At 38.2% G+C, this 16,791-nt stretch overlaps 1 protein-coding gene across 3 annotated transcripts in view; it reads left to right on the top strand.

Moving 5' to 3' along the window:
- The first annotated feature begins 14,241 nt into the window (after positions 1–14,241).
- Positions 14,242–16,791, top strand: part of LOC135217151 (uncharacterized) — a 24,851-nt gene continuing 22,301 nt past the window's right edge. Inside the window, exon 1 of one of the 3 annotated variants that reach the window (XM_064252861.1) lies at positions 14,242–14,407. In XM_064252861.1, coding sequence (XP_064108931.1) covers positions 14,350–14,407 — 58 coding nt within the window. In that variant the 5' untranslated portion in view covers positions 14,242–14,349. The remainder of the gene's footprint in view (positions 14,408–16,791) is intronic. The other 2 variants (XM_064252862.1, XM_064252860.1) reach the window with 2 other exon arrangements.

The following is a 16,791-nucleotide window of genomic DNA, read 5'->3' as shown; positions in this document are numbered from 1 at the left end:
TTTGCCTCCCTTTTACCCTTCACCACTTCCCCCACCTCTTCTCCCCACCACCACTCTCCTTTTCCTCCCATACTATTCCAGATGTTTCCCCTAGTATCTCCTTTCCATGTCTTCTAATCACTGATGCATTATGCCTCCACCATTCTCCCACATCTTCAATTCCCAGATCAACCTCTCCCAGCCCTCTTCTCCTGAACTCTCTTCTATCATTATCCCTCCCTAACAATTTATACACTTGATTTTCTTTACCCCATTCGTTTTCGTTTTCTTTTCTCTTTTCATCTTTAAATCCATACAAAGGAGCCTGTGTTGGGGGCCACGTGGTCACCTGGGATAACAAAATTTACAATTCCTAACTTCCACCAGCCTTGATCTATTTGTAAAGGAGGTAATCTATTTGTGTGCATCTACCGCCACTCCTGTATGTTATCAAGTGCTCCCTCTTCTTTTTGAAGAATGTGTTCACTATTGCCATATCAAAGGACACGGCAAAGTCTACTATACTCTCTCCTTCTGGGTTTCTCTCCCAATCCCATGTCCTCCATGCACACGTTCAATTACATCCTTTTCATTTCCGACATGTCCATTAAAGTCGCCCCCACTACAGTCCTCTCCTGCTCTTCCAGTTCTTGCGTTACCTCACTGACTTCGTTCCAAAAAACGGCCCTTTTCTTCCTCTGTGCAGCCACTTGTGGAGCATAAGCGCTAATGATGTTCATTGTTTCCCGTCCATAACATATCTTCACTCTCTTTCATAATGCGGTCATTCTTTCTACTCACTTCCGTCACTGCATTCTTCATTTCCCCCGACAACACTACACCAACGCCATTCCTACCCTGCTCATTTGCTCCACTATAGATTAACTTGTAGTCATCCCCCAGTTCTTTAGCTTTATTACCCTTCCATCGAGTTTCCTGCACACACAAAATATCCACTCTCTTTAATCTCATTAACTCCCGCCAACTCTCTTCCTCTTCCTGTCATAGACCAAATATTGAGCTGGCCTATTCTGATTCACATTTAGAGCTCGCTTCTCTAGCTGCACACCCGCTCATGATGCAGTAGCCCTCGCCTTGTCACAGAGTTAGGGCGATGTGTCTGTGCGTCGTTTACGGAGTACGCCCTAGCCCTATTCTTATCAATATCACGACTCATTTCATTGGTTTTGGCGTGGGTTTTTAGTCCGGATGCCCTTCCTGACACCAACCCGCCCTATTTATCCGGGCTTGGGACCGCACCCATTGAGGCTGGCTTGACCCCCACACACACACACACACATATATATATATATATATATATATATATATATATATATATATATATATATATATATATATATTCTTACGTATGAAGCCCGGCATTAAGGGCCCAAATACGTAAAGGAAAATGTTTTAGGGAAATTCAAGGTAACTGGATTTCACTTACCTTAAAAAGGGGGTTTTGGTATTATTTTAGGAGAAAAAGGCCGCCAGAAAACTCGCTAGTTACTTACATACATTTATTTACAAGAGGCCGTTTAATGGCCTGGAGAAAGAGTAAATGCAGCTTGTCTGCACGGGGAACAAAATTATCTCTCACAGGGGAAAGCTGGCTAAAATGAGATTCACGAAAAAGCTGGTTTTCAAAATTATTCATATTATCTTGCGGTAATGCAGCACTTGCGGCGCGAAGACTTGGACACGTGACTCAGCAAATCTGGAAAAGATCCCAGATTAGACACAAATGATTAAAGATTTCTTGCACAAGTTACAGTACTCACTTTGTCTAACACACTGGGGAAAAAGGAACTCTAGTGTTTAACTAGGTATGCCACAAGGCAGTGAAAGGAACAAAGGAATATTCATTTGAGCATTAGGAGTTTGAATTGGGAAATGAAATTCAGTTACTGGATTCAAAAGGAAAGAACTGGCAATATGACTGATTCACAAGACGTACCTGGATGCATTATTAGAAGAGGACCTTTGTAGGGGAACTGGCATCCGCTTTGTCTGAGGTCTGGGCGCGCCAGTCGCGCCGTGGTAGGCCTAATCGAAGGCTGCTGGCTGGGGACATCGTCCGAGGTCACGGCTTGGAGCGGACGAGAGCGACCGCATGGGTTAAGCATGGGTGTTGGGGGTCAGCTTATCCCCATTTCTGGTGGCATTCCTGGAAACAGAGCATATCGCCAGCGAGAAGTTCACAGGATAAAAGATCTTAGGAGTAGGCCTACGAAGTACCTAGCTACCTACGCCCCCCTCCCTTTTGGATACATCCCTAAGGCTGACAGGAGTCTTTCCCGCAGCTAACGGCTGGCGCCGGGCATGCCTAGTCTGGCCTGAGTTTGTGTTTCTTGCCTAAATCAGCTGATATTTTGGTAAACATGGCTGCTCTTCTAGAAATCAAATAGATTAAATAAATGCTGGGGTACGAGGCGATCTATATTTGTAACAATATATATATATATATATATATATATATATATATATATATATATATATATATATATATATATATATATATATATATATATATATATATATATTATAATCACTGAAACACGTGATTCGTTTATCACACCAACACCACAGGTGAGAAAAAATAGGAAAGACCGAGTATGTGCGCGCGCATATATATATGTTATATATATATATATATATATATATATATATATATATATATATATATTTAAAACCAAAACGAACTTTATTACCAAAGATTCAATTGAGGCCAGCCTCATTATCAAAGTTGTACAAATATGCACATACTTTAAAACATCATGCTTGATTCAGACGAAAAACATTATGCCGCAACCTATGACAAAATAATAAAAATGTTCTGTATAAACTGCCAGAAGAAAGGACACTACTGGAAAAGCTGATAGATATAGTACATGAGCAGCATTGGGTTTATGAAACGGAAAGGGCGCAGTGGATGCTATTTCCAAAGTAAGACAAGTCCAAGAGAAGATCTGGAAAGAAACAGGAAAGTTCACATGTGTTTTGTGGATCTTGAAGAGGCGTATAACAGGGTACCAAGAAGAGTAGTCTATTGGTGTTCGAGAAAGAAGGGAGCACTAGAGAAGTTAGTAAGGTTAGTGAAAATGAGGTATGAAGGGACAAGAAACTCTGCAAAGACAAAATATGGGGAGACTGAGGCAGGGATCAGCTCTGAGTCCATTCTTGTTCCTCGTTGTCATAGACATTGTGACGTCAGAATTATGAAACAACGATGAACTGTGGGAACTGATGCTTGCTGATGATTTAGTCATTATAGCAGATACAGAAGAAGAATTGCAAGAAAGGGTTTTAGCATGGAAAGGAGCCCTAGAAAGGATAGGATTGAAAGTGAACATTGGAAAGACAGAGCTAAAGATTAGTGGTAGAGAAGGACATGTAGAAGTAAACATTCAACCGGAAGTTGGCACAATGCTAATACAGGGCAACGAGTTTAACTACTTGGGATCAATAATAACAGAGGAGGGAGGAACTGAGAAAGCAGTAAGACAGAGAGTGAGAGAAGCATGGAGAAAATGGAGAGAAGTAATTGTTGTAGACAAGAAAATGCCATTAAGGCTCAAAATGAAGATTTATAAGACAGTTATCAGGCCCGTACTATTATATGGGGCAGAAACTTGGCCAACTGAGAGGACAGAGGAGGCACTGTTGGAAAGAACTGAGATGAGGATGGTGAGATGGACTGCTGGAATGATACCATTACTGGAAAGGAGGGACAGTCAAGATATATAAAAAGAATGTGTGGTATATGTAATGTAACGAAGAAGGCTAGCGAAGCTCATCTGAGATACTAGACCATGGAAAACCAATCAAGAGAGCTAAGAACATGCCCCAGTGATGGGGGAGGGGGGGGGGGGGGGGAAGTGTTGGGGGGAAGGTCGTCGCGGGAATCAGATGCATGGATGTGTTGAGGAGGGATATGGGCGAGGGGGGACGGGGGAGAAGAGGACGCAAGAAATAGAAATGGATAGAGAAAGTTGACTCGTGCACCTGCTATACAGTGGAACTAATAAGGTCGGAAGAAGAAGAAGAAGAAGAAGAAGAAGAAGAAGGAAGGAAGGAAGGAAGGAAGACGAGTGTCCTGGGTAAACTCATGTTAACAAAAGAAGGGCGGAGGCAGACATATATAACTAGTCGATGCGTTCCTGGGAGTTGCTAACTCGGCCCACCAAAAATAAAATTTACAATAGAGTATAGAATGATAAGCAACTTCCCTTCCTGGACGATATTGTATCACGTGATGCTATTGGCTTTCATACTTATATTTTTGGACAAAAAACCAACTTAGGTACGAATTTTTACATCTGTTGTTTCAATTTTAAGTTAAACACTTTAAACACTCTCCTCCACAGGCTTTATTCCCTAACCTCCAACTGTCCTGACTTTCACAAAGAAATTTATTCTTTTATAAATATTTCACTAATAACCATTTTCCTTTAAGGCTGTTCTGTAAACAGCTGAGTAAGTTCCTCAATAACAAACTAACCCAAAATTCAGGCCCCCAACAGTCCCAGAAATGCTCTTTTATTCGAGCCTGCCTTTTATTCCTGATGGCTCTTTCTATACCGAATTCAATTCATTAATAAGATAGTGCTGTCCTGCGATAAAAAGTCACCTTATACCCCCTAATCCTCTTACCATAGGTTCCCTTTTTAAATCTAAGAACAGACTGTCTGGTCCCTCTGATGACATCGAACTCAGCGTATTTTTTTTTTCTCCCCCGATGTAGCCAGGGAACTAAGTCGGTGCCTCTCGGAGGTTGCTCAAACTTCGCTCGATTGTCACAGAGGTATCAGCTATCGTACTGGGGTCCAATGATCTTATCCAGAATTTTGTAATATTTGAAAGTATACAACCCCCTGATCCCAACTTGACGAGGTGGGGGGCTTAGTAATCCACTGCAGATAGAGTATGCCCCTTTATGCCTACTCTTTATGCTGTGGATTCAACCAAACATTGGGACCTTTAACTCCTTTACTCCTCCTCCTCTAAATTTTCCCCATTCCCTTCTTCTTCTTTCGTTGACGAGCTTGGCATGGTTTTGGACTACTGAATTGACTGCTCTTTTAGCCTGATGGAGGGTGGAGTTGGACGGCATGCCAATCCACCTGTAAAACTAGAGTACCTGATGTGGTCGAGCGAGGGGAAATTTTTATGTCAAGCCATACCCACAGTGCTGGGTCCGATCTCGACGGATTGAAGACCCTAAAGGCACTGTGGGTGTGGCGTATATCCAGGTGAGGATCCCAGGGCAGTTACCACTATGTAACAGTATTGCTCCTCCCCCAGTTGGGCGTCCCTGGTGAGAGGGACCTCATCCTAGACGAAATTGGCACATTTTAATATGGAAAATTTATCAAACATCCCCACGACTTCTGGCACGGATTTGGACCATTCTAAAGAAAGCGCAAGTCACAAAGATCAGATTGGTATTAAAACGTTAAACCATACACTAGATCAAAGAAACTTAAGTACCGTCATGACCCAACCTTGACTCATTTCGACTCCCTCTTTGGGAGTCGAAGTTGGTCAAGGTTTCTAACCATGGAAGCTGAACAAAATATTTCAGCTTTGAAATTAGAAAATTGTTTACTAAATAGACATCTAACGGCAGAAATGTCGTTCAGAAAAATAAAAGAGAAGACTTGGCTTAAAGCAGCCACAACAAAAAGCCAGTCTGAAGACTATCTGTCTTTACAAATGATAGATACCATTAATGTTAAAGTGGAAAAGCATGATAACATGAACAGTATCCAGGGTACCATTGTACTTCCTGACAATAACGCCGAACCAATCAATAAGAAAATGCTTTTAGACTCTCAAAAAGAGATACCCCAAGGTTGAGGATTGCGAGGTGTATGACGTGACAAGTAAAAAAGGCAACAAACAAGTATTAAAATTAGCAAAAATAAAATTTATGGGTTCAGATCTACGTCAAAAAATAAAAATTTTAGGACACAATAGAGAGTTAACTTAACCCTATATTCCAAAGCCACTGTAGTGTCAAAATTGCAATAAGTATGGACACACATTGGAAGTGCGGTGAACATATGTGTGTAAACTGTGAGCAGAATCATCATGCAAGATCCAAAGAATGCATGTATTACATATACAACACGGAATCGAAAATGTTAAAAGAATAAACAGGCATGTTTATAACAGAGGCTTAATTAGCACTGAATGTGAAAGGAATTCAAGATCCTGCTAAGAAACGTACATATTCTTCTATAACAGGAACCAGTAATGAAACAAAAACATACAGATGGAAATAATAAGACGCAGCAAAGTAGGACTCAAGAAGAAATCCGTAATATACAAGAAAAAACTAAGATAGTAAAGAATCAAGAAACAGGCTCCAATGATATGGATGATATTCTATCAAATTCATTTGAAGTGTTAATGCAAATAGAAGCACAAGAAGATACTACCAAAGAAGTGGAAGGAGAAAGTTGTGATGTACTGGAAATTAGAAATAAAAAAAAGACCTTTAGAGAGAACACCACCCAAAACAAAGACACCAGCTATCATTAGAGACATCAGTCAAACCAAAGACAAAAGATATGAAGAAAGAACAAAAACAAACTAAGAATATACCTTTATCCCCTAAAATAATAATAAAACCTATGACTGCAGATACCCAAATCACCAAAGTGGAAAAGACCATACTTGCACACTAGTGATCATTTCCCAATATTAATTTCTTTAATACAAAATAGTCCAGCAAAACATGTTCCTCACTATAACATTTTTAAAGCAGATTGGGAGCGATATGAAATGCACACTAGAAGTATGTATACCACCGTCTGAATATTTAAAAGACCACAATGAAACTAATAAGTTTCTTGTTGATTTCATTAAAACCCCATCCAACAAAGCACAAAGTCCCATGGGGACTAGATAATTTGAATAGAAAGTTCAGTAAAATAAATAAAACATTACCAATATTAGAAGGTACTTTACAAAAAATTACTATATTATAGCTAGAAATTGATGCATTAAAGCCTCTATACAACAAAATATCTGCAAAATTTAAAAAGGAAGTAATTAAGGGAGAATCATTTCATGGAGGAAATATGTACCAGATCTCTCTAATAATACTCCCATACAAAAAATATGGGAAAAAATCTGTAAAATAAATGGTACCCTTGTGAAACCACCCAGACATGCCATATTAAAAGATGGAAAAAGAATACTTGATCCAAAAGAAATAAGTAATATAATAGGAGAAAACTTAGCAAATATAAGTAGTGACAGAAATTTGGATGACTACTACTGCACAAAGAAAAATAATATAAAACTAATAACAATAAATTTCGAAACAGTAGAAGACATATATCATAATATAAAATTTAATATGGAAGAGTTGGAATATGCTCTCATGAACAGCAATAAATCTGCTCCTGGAGGTGACAATATTTGTTTTGAGATGATCTGCCACTTAGCACCTCTGGCAGAGTCATACATACTTATTACAATTTTATAATCATTTATGGCTTAGAAATTTATTTCCTGATGAATGGCGTAAAGCAATAATAATTCCTATTCCCAAAGCTGGAAAAGATCCAAGTAATGTAAATAACTACAGACCAATTTCCCTAACAAGTTGCTTATTCAAATTACTAGAAAAAATGGTGAATGCTCGATTAACATGGCACATTCAAGAACAAAAATTTTTGACTCTCACTCATTTCGGGTTACAATGCAAAAGGTCTACGTTAGATTCTCTCTCTAACCTCGAAGACCATATAGGTAGAGGATTTGAGTGAAAACAAATAACTGTTGAAGTCTTTTTTGATACTGAAAAGGCTTATGATGCTACATGGAGGTACCTTATATTAAAAACTTTACAAAATAGCAAAATCCGTACACATTTCCCTAGGTTCATCCAAAACTTTTTAACAAATCGTAGTTTTCAAGTGAGAATTGATGATGTATTGTCCAGAACATTTCCACTTGAAAATGGTGTTCCACAGGGAAGTGTCCTTAGTGGCACACTGTTTACCCTAGCAATTAATGATATTAATAAAAATCTACTTACTTAAATTAACCTATACATGGATGATTTTGCCATATATGTATTATTCAGCCTCTCGTATTAAACATGCAGAGCGCATTATTATTAAAAGTATAATGAAAATAAATGAATGGACCTCATCTGTAGGATTTAAATCATCCATACTTTAAAAGGCTCAAGCAGTCATGTTTTATGAAAATAAAAGGTGGATGAAAGGTGAAGCAGATTTAAAAGTCAGAAATCATAGTATACCAATTAGACAAACTGCAAAATTTTTGGGTTTAGTGTTTGATACTCACTTAAACTGGAAACCCCGCATAACATACTTGAAATCAAAATGTAAAAAAGCATTAAATCTAATTAGAAAATTATCAAACACTACTTGGGGAGCCGATAGACAAACCCTTACATTATTGTATAAAGCAACAGTTCTGTCTATCATTGATTACGGTAGCGAAGTATATGGCTCGGCGTCAGACGCAGCAATGAAAACATTGGACCCAGTTCATAAAGAGGGTCTTAGAATATGTTCAGGAGCCTTTAAATCATCACCCGCCTCTTCTTTACAGGTTGAATGTGGTGAACTACCTCTCTCTCTCTCTCTCTCCATACAGAGCTTGCAATAATGAAGAGTGCGCTGAGAATTAGGACAAGCGATTCTCCAACCAAAAAATTATTTGAATTAAGAGATATATTTATAAACAATCATTCAAGCCCTTTCCCAAATAGAGCTAGAAGATTGTTTGAGTCACTAAATATGAATATGCAAATTCCTCCAAAAGTAAAATGAATGAAATGAAAACTTGCACACAATTAAAATATTTATCAAAACAATACTCACATACGCCAGCACACCATAGAAAACATACAATAGAGCATATGAGCCGAAAAGGTCCACATTATGCAATATACACAGATGGATCTAAATCAGAACACGGAGTGGAATATGCTGCAGTATCCCAAGACAAATCATATCAGTTCTCTCCACCTAATACAGCTTCAATATTCACAGCGGAGCGTTGGGCAATTGCCTCAGCCATAAAAATAATTAAAGAAACATCGCTCAATAATTTTGTGATTTTTAGTGACTCGAGAAGTGCCACAGAAGCCATCCAGAGTTATAAACCAAAAAATAATATTGTACTACAAATTAAATTATTACTCAATAAATTACATAATAATGGGAAAAATGTAGAAATGTGTTGGATCCCTGCCCATGTAGGGATCAAAGGAAATGAAGAGGCTGACAAAGCAGCCAAAGAAGCAAATCAAATGACAAGATCAAGTGTGAATTTCCCTAAGAGTGATTCTATAACATACATAGAGATGGGTATTATAAGGAAATGGCAACATATTTGGAATGAAGAATCAGAAAGTAATAAATTAAGAAAAAATAAAACGTGATGTTTGAAAGTGGAGCTCATCATATGAGAGAGAGAAAGAGAGACATGCACAAGTAATCCTGACACATCTCTGTATAGGCCATACCAAAGTGGTTATAACACATGTCTTCTATGTGTTATGTGAATGCCCAAAGTATGACCAACAACGACTGTCGACTTTTAGAAACACATCTATGAAAGAAATCTTGTCAGAATCCTCTGCATTTTCAGTCATGCCTATTGTTTAAGTACTTGAAGAAGTGTAATTTAGTTCATAAAATATACTAAGTAAAATGTGAAAATACGAAATTTATTAGACTATTTAATGAATTTTAAAAACAAAACTTTTAAATGTAACTTATTCTGATTTTATTTTCCATTTATGTATGGATACATGAGTACTAAATGTATTTATTGTGTGCATGTGTTCCTGGGTGATTATGTGCCTTTGTGCAGTTTTTATTTTAATTGTCACTCATTTGCCATCACACCGAATGAACAATTCGGTTCCAGAGCTTTGCCTCTGGCCTAGACATGATTTTTCTTATTTTAATCTAAATCTTCGGGCCAGCCCTATGAGAACTGAAAGTCAGCTCAGTGGTCTGGTTAAACTACTTTAATATAATAATAATAATGTAAGTATACAAAAAAATGTGAAATGAATATTGAATATAATCAGTTTAAAATTATGTCGATTCTCCGTATCAAACAGGACGTCTCGAAGTTAAAACGATCAAACTGCATCCACCCGCTTTCTTGGCATAAGTTTACCCGGGAATTTTAACGTTTCTCCGTGACACTGGTCTTCTTTCTTGTACAGAATATTTTGTAATTGTTTTTAGCATATTTTTAGTCTGAGCCATGTAAGTTTTAATGTAATGTAAATGTACATTCTAACAGCTTTGACAATGAGTGGGCAATAAATCCATACAAATGGCCGAGATGTCTTCAAGTTCTTTTTGTTTTAATCTGGGCTGTTGATTACCACCACCCATCGCCATAAATAAATAAATAAATATATACATTAAGCTACAAATGTCCATTAATATTCAATTCGCTCTAACTCGTAATTGATATTTTTTCACATGTTAATCAAAGGGGGATTTTTTAGTTGATAATAATTTCGTCCTTTCGTGGATTCGAACCAACGCAGAGAGGAGAAATCAGGATTGCAATGGTGTTACCGACTCAGCCGACAACTGAAAGACTCCCAACAAGTACACACATGCAAACACAAAAGCCATGGCATTAAACTCTTCCTGGATAATCTGAGACGGAAATGTTAATTTCCGACATCGCTTCAGTGAAGTGGCGTTGGCAGTAATTCTGGAGGTCGCCGTTAATGAAAGTCAAACTCCGACTCAGACGCCTTCGACACCGAAATTCCTGTGGGATCATCTGCGGGGACAAGAGTAAAGCTAGCACGGTCATCCCGAACTCAGCAACGCTGAGAACATTCAAGAGCTTGCAAGAATCGAAAACACAAATAAATATTCGTTGGCATTTCAGCGAGATAGGCATAATTCTAATCTTGTATTCCTCAGCATAGTGTTTTACCACTATATATTCGCTACCTGTGAATCTATTAAAGAGCAAAGTATATATCTATATATATTCTATATACCTTGCTTTAAAGTAGCCTACGCGTAGTCAAATATACTGAATCGTCTTTAAATTTAACGAAATAACCCCAACAGAACGGGAACGAAGGAAAAAGCAACGAGAGGCGTGCCTTAGACTATCACCACAACATCTCGTCCGACTCAGGACCAGCAAACATCTCTAAACACCTCCACCCCGTAATTGGGTCCCGTGTCGTCAAAGAATAACACCGGAATCGTTTCATCGGAAGGTTGAGTCTTCCTGCTTGAGGCTCGACTCTAAAACGAAAATAAAATGAAGAAATGCCAAACTCTTTCACACTACGTGGGCTAACTTTTATCAGACTTCCGCATCAGCTGTAATTTTGTAAACAATGAACATGCGAGCATGAGCTACGCGTTACGGCTTCACAATTATACGAAAGACGAATGTATGAAGACTCGTTGCCAGCAGGTTAGTACATAATATAAAATGAATAGGATTAACACTGAAAATCTTTAATATGGTTACTCATTTGTCCATTTTAATCTATTGGAGGTTGTTAGTATTGTCCTTTACCGTCAGAATAACTTCCTGCGAGGATAAATTCTAATACCTTGGAGATCAACAGGTTTTACATATGTCACCATACCCAGAAATGATCATCAATGGTGGTTGGACGTTAACAGCTTTTCATTACAAATCCTAGCATTTCTGCAGGTCGAGAACTTCACGAGTGATTCATGTCCCCAAACACTACCGGATCCAGACAAATTTCATGGGGTGGGGGCGGGGGACCAATTTTCATATCACACACACACACACACACACACATATATATATATATATATATATATATATATATATATATATATATATATATATATATAATATAAGTATGCTTTTAAGTAGACATTATGAAATCCATGGACAGCAATCGCCTGTTCTATCAGGAAATACTGACTGCGTTATTATCATCGTTAAGATTATTACCATTATTATATTATTATTATTATGTTTTCCTCAAAAGTTTTATTATTTCAATAATAGAATTTTTCATCTTCTTCCCATTTTCATCTCTCTCATTTATGTTATTATTATCTAAAAATCTTCAATATTATTATTTTGTCATTATTTTCCTTGGGGGGTGTGGGGGCACTTGCCCAGGTGCGCCTCGTCCGCACCCCTGGATCCGGTAGTGTGCCCAAATGAAGTCCTAATTTCAAATCAACTGACCACACCAGCCCAGCAGGCTCTTGCTCTTGTGGCCTTGAAATGAGTGAAGTCTCCAAAGTTGAACAGAATTTCATTTGTCAATGGGTTGTCTTTTATCTTCCTGTCAACTTTTACTATGAAAAGATCAGGGGTAAAGAACGGTGCTTCAAATGCTTACGTCACCACGTCAGTCTACGTTTCTTGTACAGACAAAAATCACTTCGTTCTACAATACGCCTTTCCTGCAGCACGACTGTTTTTTTTTTTGTTTTTTTTTTTTTTTTTTTTTTTTTTGGGGGGGGGGGGGGGGGGGGGGGCGTGCAATGACTTTGTTTCTTTGGACATAAGTTTACTTTGTTCCGCTTTAAAATGATTTTCTTGATTTTCTTTAATGGGTCCTTGGAGAACGGTTCAGTACCATAACCAAAACTTGATGCTTTACCTACTAGCTATAGTATACTCTGACAACTGGATAACAGGTCATCCATGTTTAATCTAAATGGATGTCAAATATAATCAGAAGAGAAGTTCACAAATTGAAATTCACATCAATTTTGCTTTGGATGACCCTACCTAATCCTCTGCTTGGGTATTTGTTTAGTTGGGATATCAGTTAAGTTCTTTCGACTAAACAACCTTCAGATGTACTCTGTTAACCAAGCAAGGTTCGAAGGCATGAACGCCATGAGTCACCCCTATTATCCTTGCAAAATATTCCGAAGGAAAGGTCTTATTCGTCAAGCTGCGTTCTCTGGAAAAGAAATATATGTCTGCCTGTCCGCACTTTTCTCTGTCCGCCCTCACATGTTTAAAACTACTGATGCCAGAGAACTAGAAATTGGAAGGTTAATCATCCACCTTACAATCATCAAGCTTACCAAATTGCAGCCACTAGCCTCAATAGCTTTTATTTCACTTAAGGTTAAAGTTAGCCGTAATCGTGCGTCTGGCAACGTTGTAGGCCAGGCCACCACAGGGCCGTGGTTAAAGTTTCATGTGCCACGGCTCATACAGCATTATATCGAGACCACTGAAAGATAGGTCTATTTTTGGTGGCTTTGATTATACGATGTACAGATAACTCGACTGCGCTGAATTAACTTCGGCGCATTTAATTTCTACTTATTTATAACGGTGACGCAAGTCACTTGTAATCAGTGTTTTCATAACAGATAGGAGCTAATGGCGGGGCATTGGTTTTTCTGTTTCGTTAAGATTACAATAGATGATCAGGCACGTCTCTCGCATAGGACAACTTCTACCACCTCTCCTGTATTTGTTTTAAGCGAACTCGAATAATCTAGTCATTAAAAGAATGCGGAATTTTCAAATAATACAATCGTTGATATTACGATGTAGCCAGCAGTTGGTTTAGAAGAAACATTCGGAAACTGTTTCAAACTTTGCAATAATTAGGATAACGTCTGTAACTATCACCCATCAGAGCCCAAGATGGCGCTTCGTTGTTTTAACCCTATACATGACTATCCTTTGCAACGACAACCGAACTTTGTCGATGAGAGAAAAGAAATTGTTCTCCAAAAACTGATCGGAATTGTAGCCTGCTGCTGCTGTATATGTAGTCCCAATGCTCTGAACCGTCTTTACATATATGATGATAATGTCTCGTAGGCATTTCGAGGTCTGAACAATTATTCATCCTGGAATTGTGTTCAACACCCACATGAATTACACACTTTTAAAACAGAAACAAAAGACTAAGAAGAAAGGTGTGACGTTTGGCCTCTGTGACTGAGAAAGAGCGAGTGTTCAGGCCGAGTCATTAGGATTCATAGACTCATTTGTTGTCAAAAAGGAGTTTGAAAAGCCTACTCTAATTAGCGGTCATTCCTTCTTCGACTTGTATAAACTGCAAATTAAATCACCAGAAAATTCGCAGCCAATACAAACAATGACATGGTAGTCATTTCATTATAAGTTAAAAACTGTGGTCGTTAAAAAAAAAAAAATTGAGTAGCCTTTTATTGAAGTTTCTGACGGCGTTTGGCAACTCAAGTTAACATTCATGGACGTATTAAAGGTGTTTCATCGTCCCTAAACTCCACTAGTTAGGGCGAGTTTCACGGCAGGAAGACCTCACACAGCGACTGGCCAGTTATCAAACAATTTTTTACCTTTTCCAGCTGACAAGGTGATTCAGGGATGAAGTTTCCCCTCATCTTAACATCCATTGTGCTGCTTTCTACAACTTCCTCTCAAGGTGAAAGTTTATTGCTAAAATCGGGATGCTAACCAGACTTGAATCTGGTAATGTATAATCTATTTAAAACTGGACCGTATTAAATCATTCTCAAAGCAATCATGTTGTCCCGCAATGAATGGTCAGAAAGGTTAAAATTTTTGAAAATCCGATGGACAAGTTATGTCAACCTTCGGCCATTTTTTTTTTTGTCAGGATCCATTCAATAAGCTATTCTCCAACAGCCGTTTCGTAGAAATGCGCAAATGCAGTGTCAGTGATTTATACTTTGTGGTAGGATGACCGTGCAAGTGAATAAAGGGACGGTTGGAAAAACCTTCAGGCCCAAAACGTAGGAAGAAGAAAGTGCAGTACTTGTGCTTTTCAATGCAAGTGGGGCCACCCCCTTGCTGTTAGACTCGGGTAAACTACGACCCTTAAAAACTAGTTTGTTTGTATGGTGTTTTTACGTTGTATGGAACCAGTGGTTATTCAGCAACGGGAGCAACGGCTTTACGTGACTTCCGAACCACCTCGAGAGTGAACTTCTATCACCAGAAATACGCATCTCTCACACCTCAATGGAATGCCCACTTAAAATCTAGTATATATTTAACCTATATTTCTAGAGAAATTAGGGGATCGAGGTGTCACATTTCTTGGCAGATATTCTTACAGAAGCTTTCTTTAACAAAACTGGATTTGGTCATTGTTCCTTCCAGCATATTACTGGAACTACCTGTATATCTTGCCCTGTCTAACTGATGACACGAATTTTTTTTACCAACATTTAGGAAAACTGCTCCTGTAACCTACATATCTTATACAATTTCATGGTGATCTGTGTTATCTTCTCCAGTGATTTCCCAGTTTGACCAATATGAAAACTGCCTCTTGTCTTTCATGTTATTTGATAGACATACAATTTAACATTTAGATTGACAGAGTTTTGTGGATAATAGTTTGTTTCATTGTTTATTTGTCTTTAAAATCTACAGTGACTCCAAAGTTCTAAGTGAGATAGGGACTATCTTTATAATAATTAATTATCACCATGTGGTAGTAAAAACAGGAAAGTTTCTCTTCAGTTATAAGAATTCGTTTTTGCCACTCTTCATGGATTGTCTAATAAACCATAAGAATATATTAATTTCCAGCTTGCATTCTTATTCATATCTATTTCACCATTAATGTACCCAGGGCTACACATACGTAATGCTCTTTAAAATACGGATGAGAACGCCGATTTTTTTTTTTTTTTTTTTACCTTATTGCTTAGGCTTAACTAGCTTCCGCCAAATTCCTCTTTCATCAGCGGAGTAAAAAAAAAATCAATGGTTCAGTGATTTAAGTTGTTTATATTCTGAGGGTGTGTTTCAAGTCATCTGCGGCAGAGCGAACAAAAGTACAAAGTACAAGACAAGACAGAGGCAATGAAAACTAGGTGTGATCCAACCTCCAGCTTACTTGGCGCGCGTGCTAATATCTACGGTCAAATAGCACATTGTTTCACAAACGAAAACTAGAATAAATAAGCTATATTTTATTAGAAATAATTGTTTTGTACTGTTTAACATGCACATTATTTATTTTTCACATTTTCATTATAATAAATGGATCATAAGTATCCTATCCTAATACTTCTGTATCTTTAACTCAATACAAAACACCTTTTTCAGACCTTTTTAGGCTTTTCCATAGTGCTTTCTTACTCCCCAACAACCACAAAAAGGTAGTTTGTAGGCTTACCCCCTGAGTAAGCGAAAATAGGGGATAGGGAGGAGAGTAGTGACTGAGAAGAAATCAGGGTCAGAGGTTAACTTTACCTAGAAGCCAGAATGAGGCTTGCAAAGTTGCAGTAAGCGTTAACCAATCCCATACCCAGGACAAACGATTCTATGTCAGGTGAGAACATCAGTGGTGCTCCGGTGTCCCATGGATTCAGCGCTGGTACTATGAAAAACTGTTCACTCTGAACGTGTTTCCTTTTTCAAGTAGGGGCCTAGACTCAGTCATTCCTGTCTTGGTGGTAAGATTTATGGTTAGGCAAAGGTAGTACCTTTTTCTGGCGACGTCTTAGAGGTGGCAGTCAATATGTTTAGACTAATGCGTCCTTGTCCTTGTCGTCCCCTGTGTAGTAACAGTTTTCACTCTGGCAGGTGTGCCTGTACTGTAAACCACGTTGGTCCTTTGCGGTACAGATGTCAAGGGGCAGTATTACACTGTCATTCTTTATTGGTGGCACACAACCGTTTTTACCTCAGTTACTGACGATGATATCTTTACAAAAGTCTTGTGTCCTCCTTTCATGTTATAGTCTGATGTTTTCTCTCTAGCCCCTAGTTTGAATAAACATTTCCATTTCTAATACTTTCATTTGTCTCTGTAAGACATGCCAGGAAAAT

Source organism: Macrobrachium nipponense, chromosome 7 (assembly GCF_015104395.2).
Source record: "Macrobrachium nipponense isolate FS-2020 chromosome 7, ASM1510439v2, whole genome shotgun sequence".
Lineage (NCBI taxonomy): Eukaryota > Metazoa > Arthropoda > Malacostraca > Decapoda > Palaemonidae > Macrobrachium > Macrobrachium nipponense.
The sequence above is the reverse complement of the archived record's forward strand: the minus strand, read 5'-3'. Positions and strand labels throughout refer to the sequence as shown.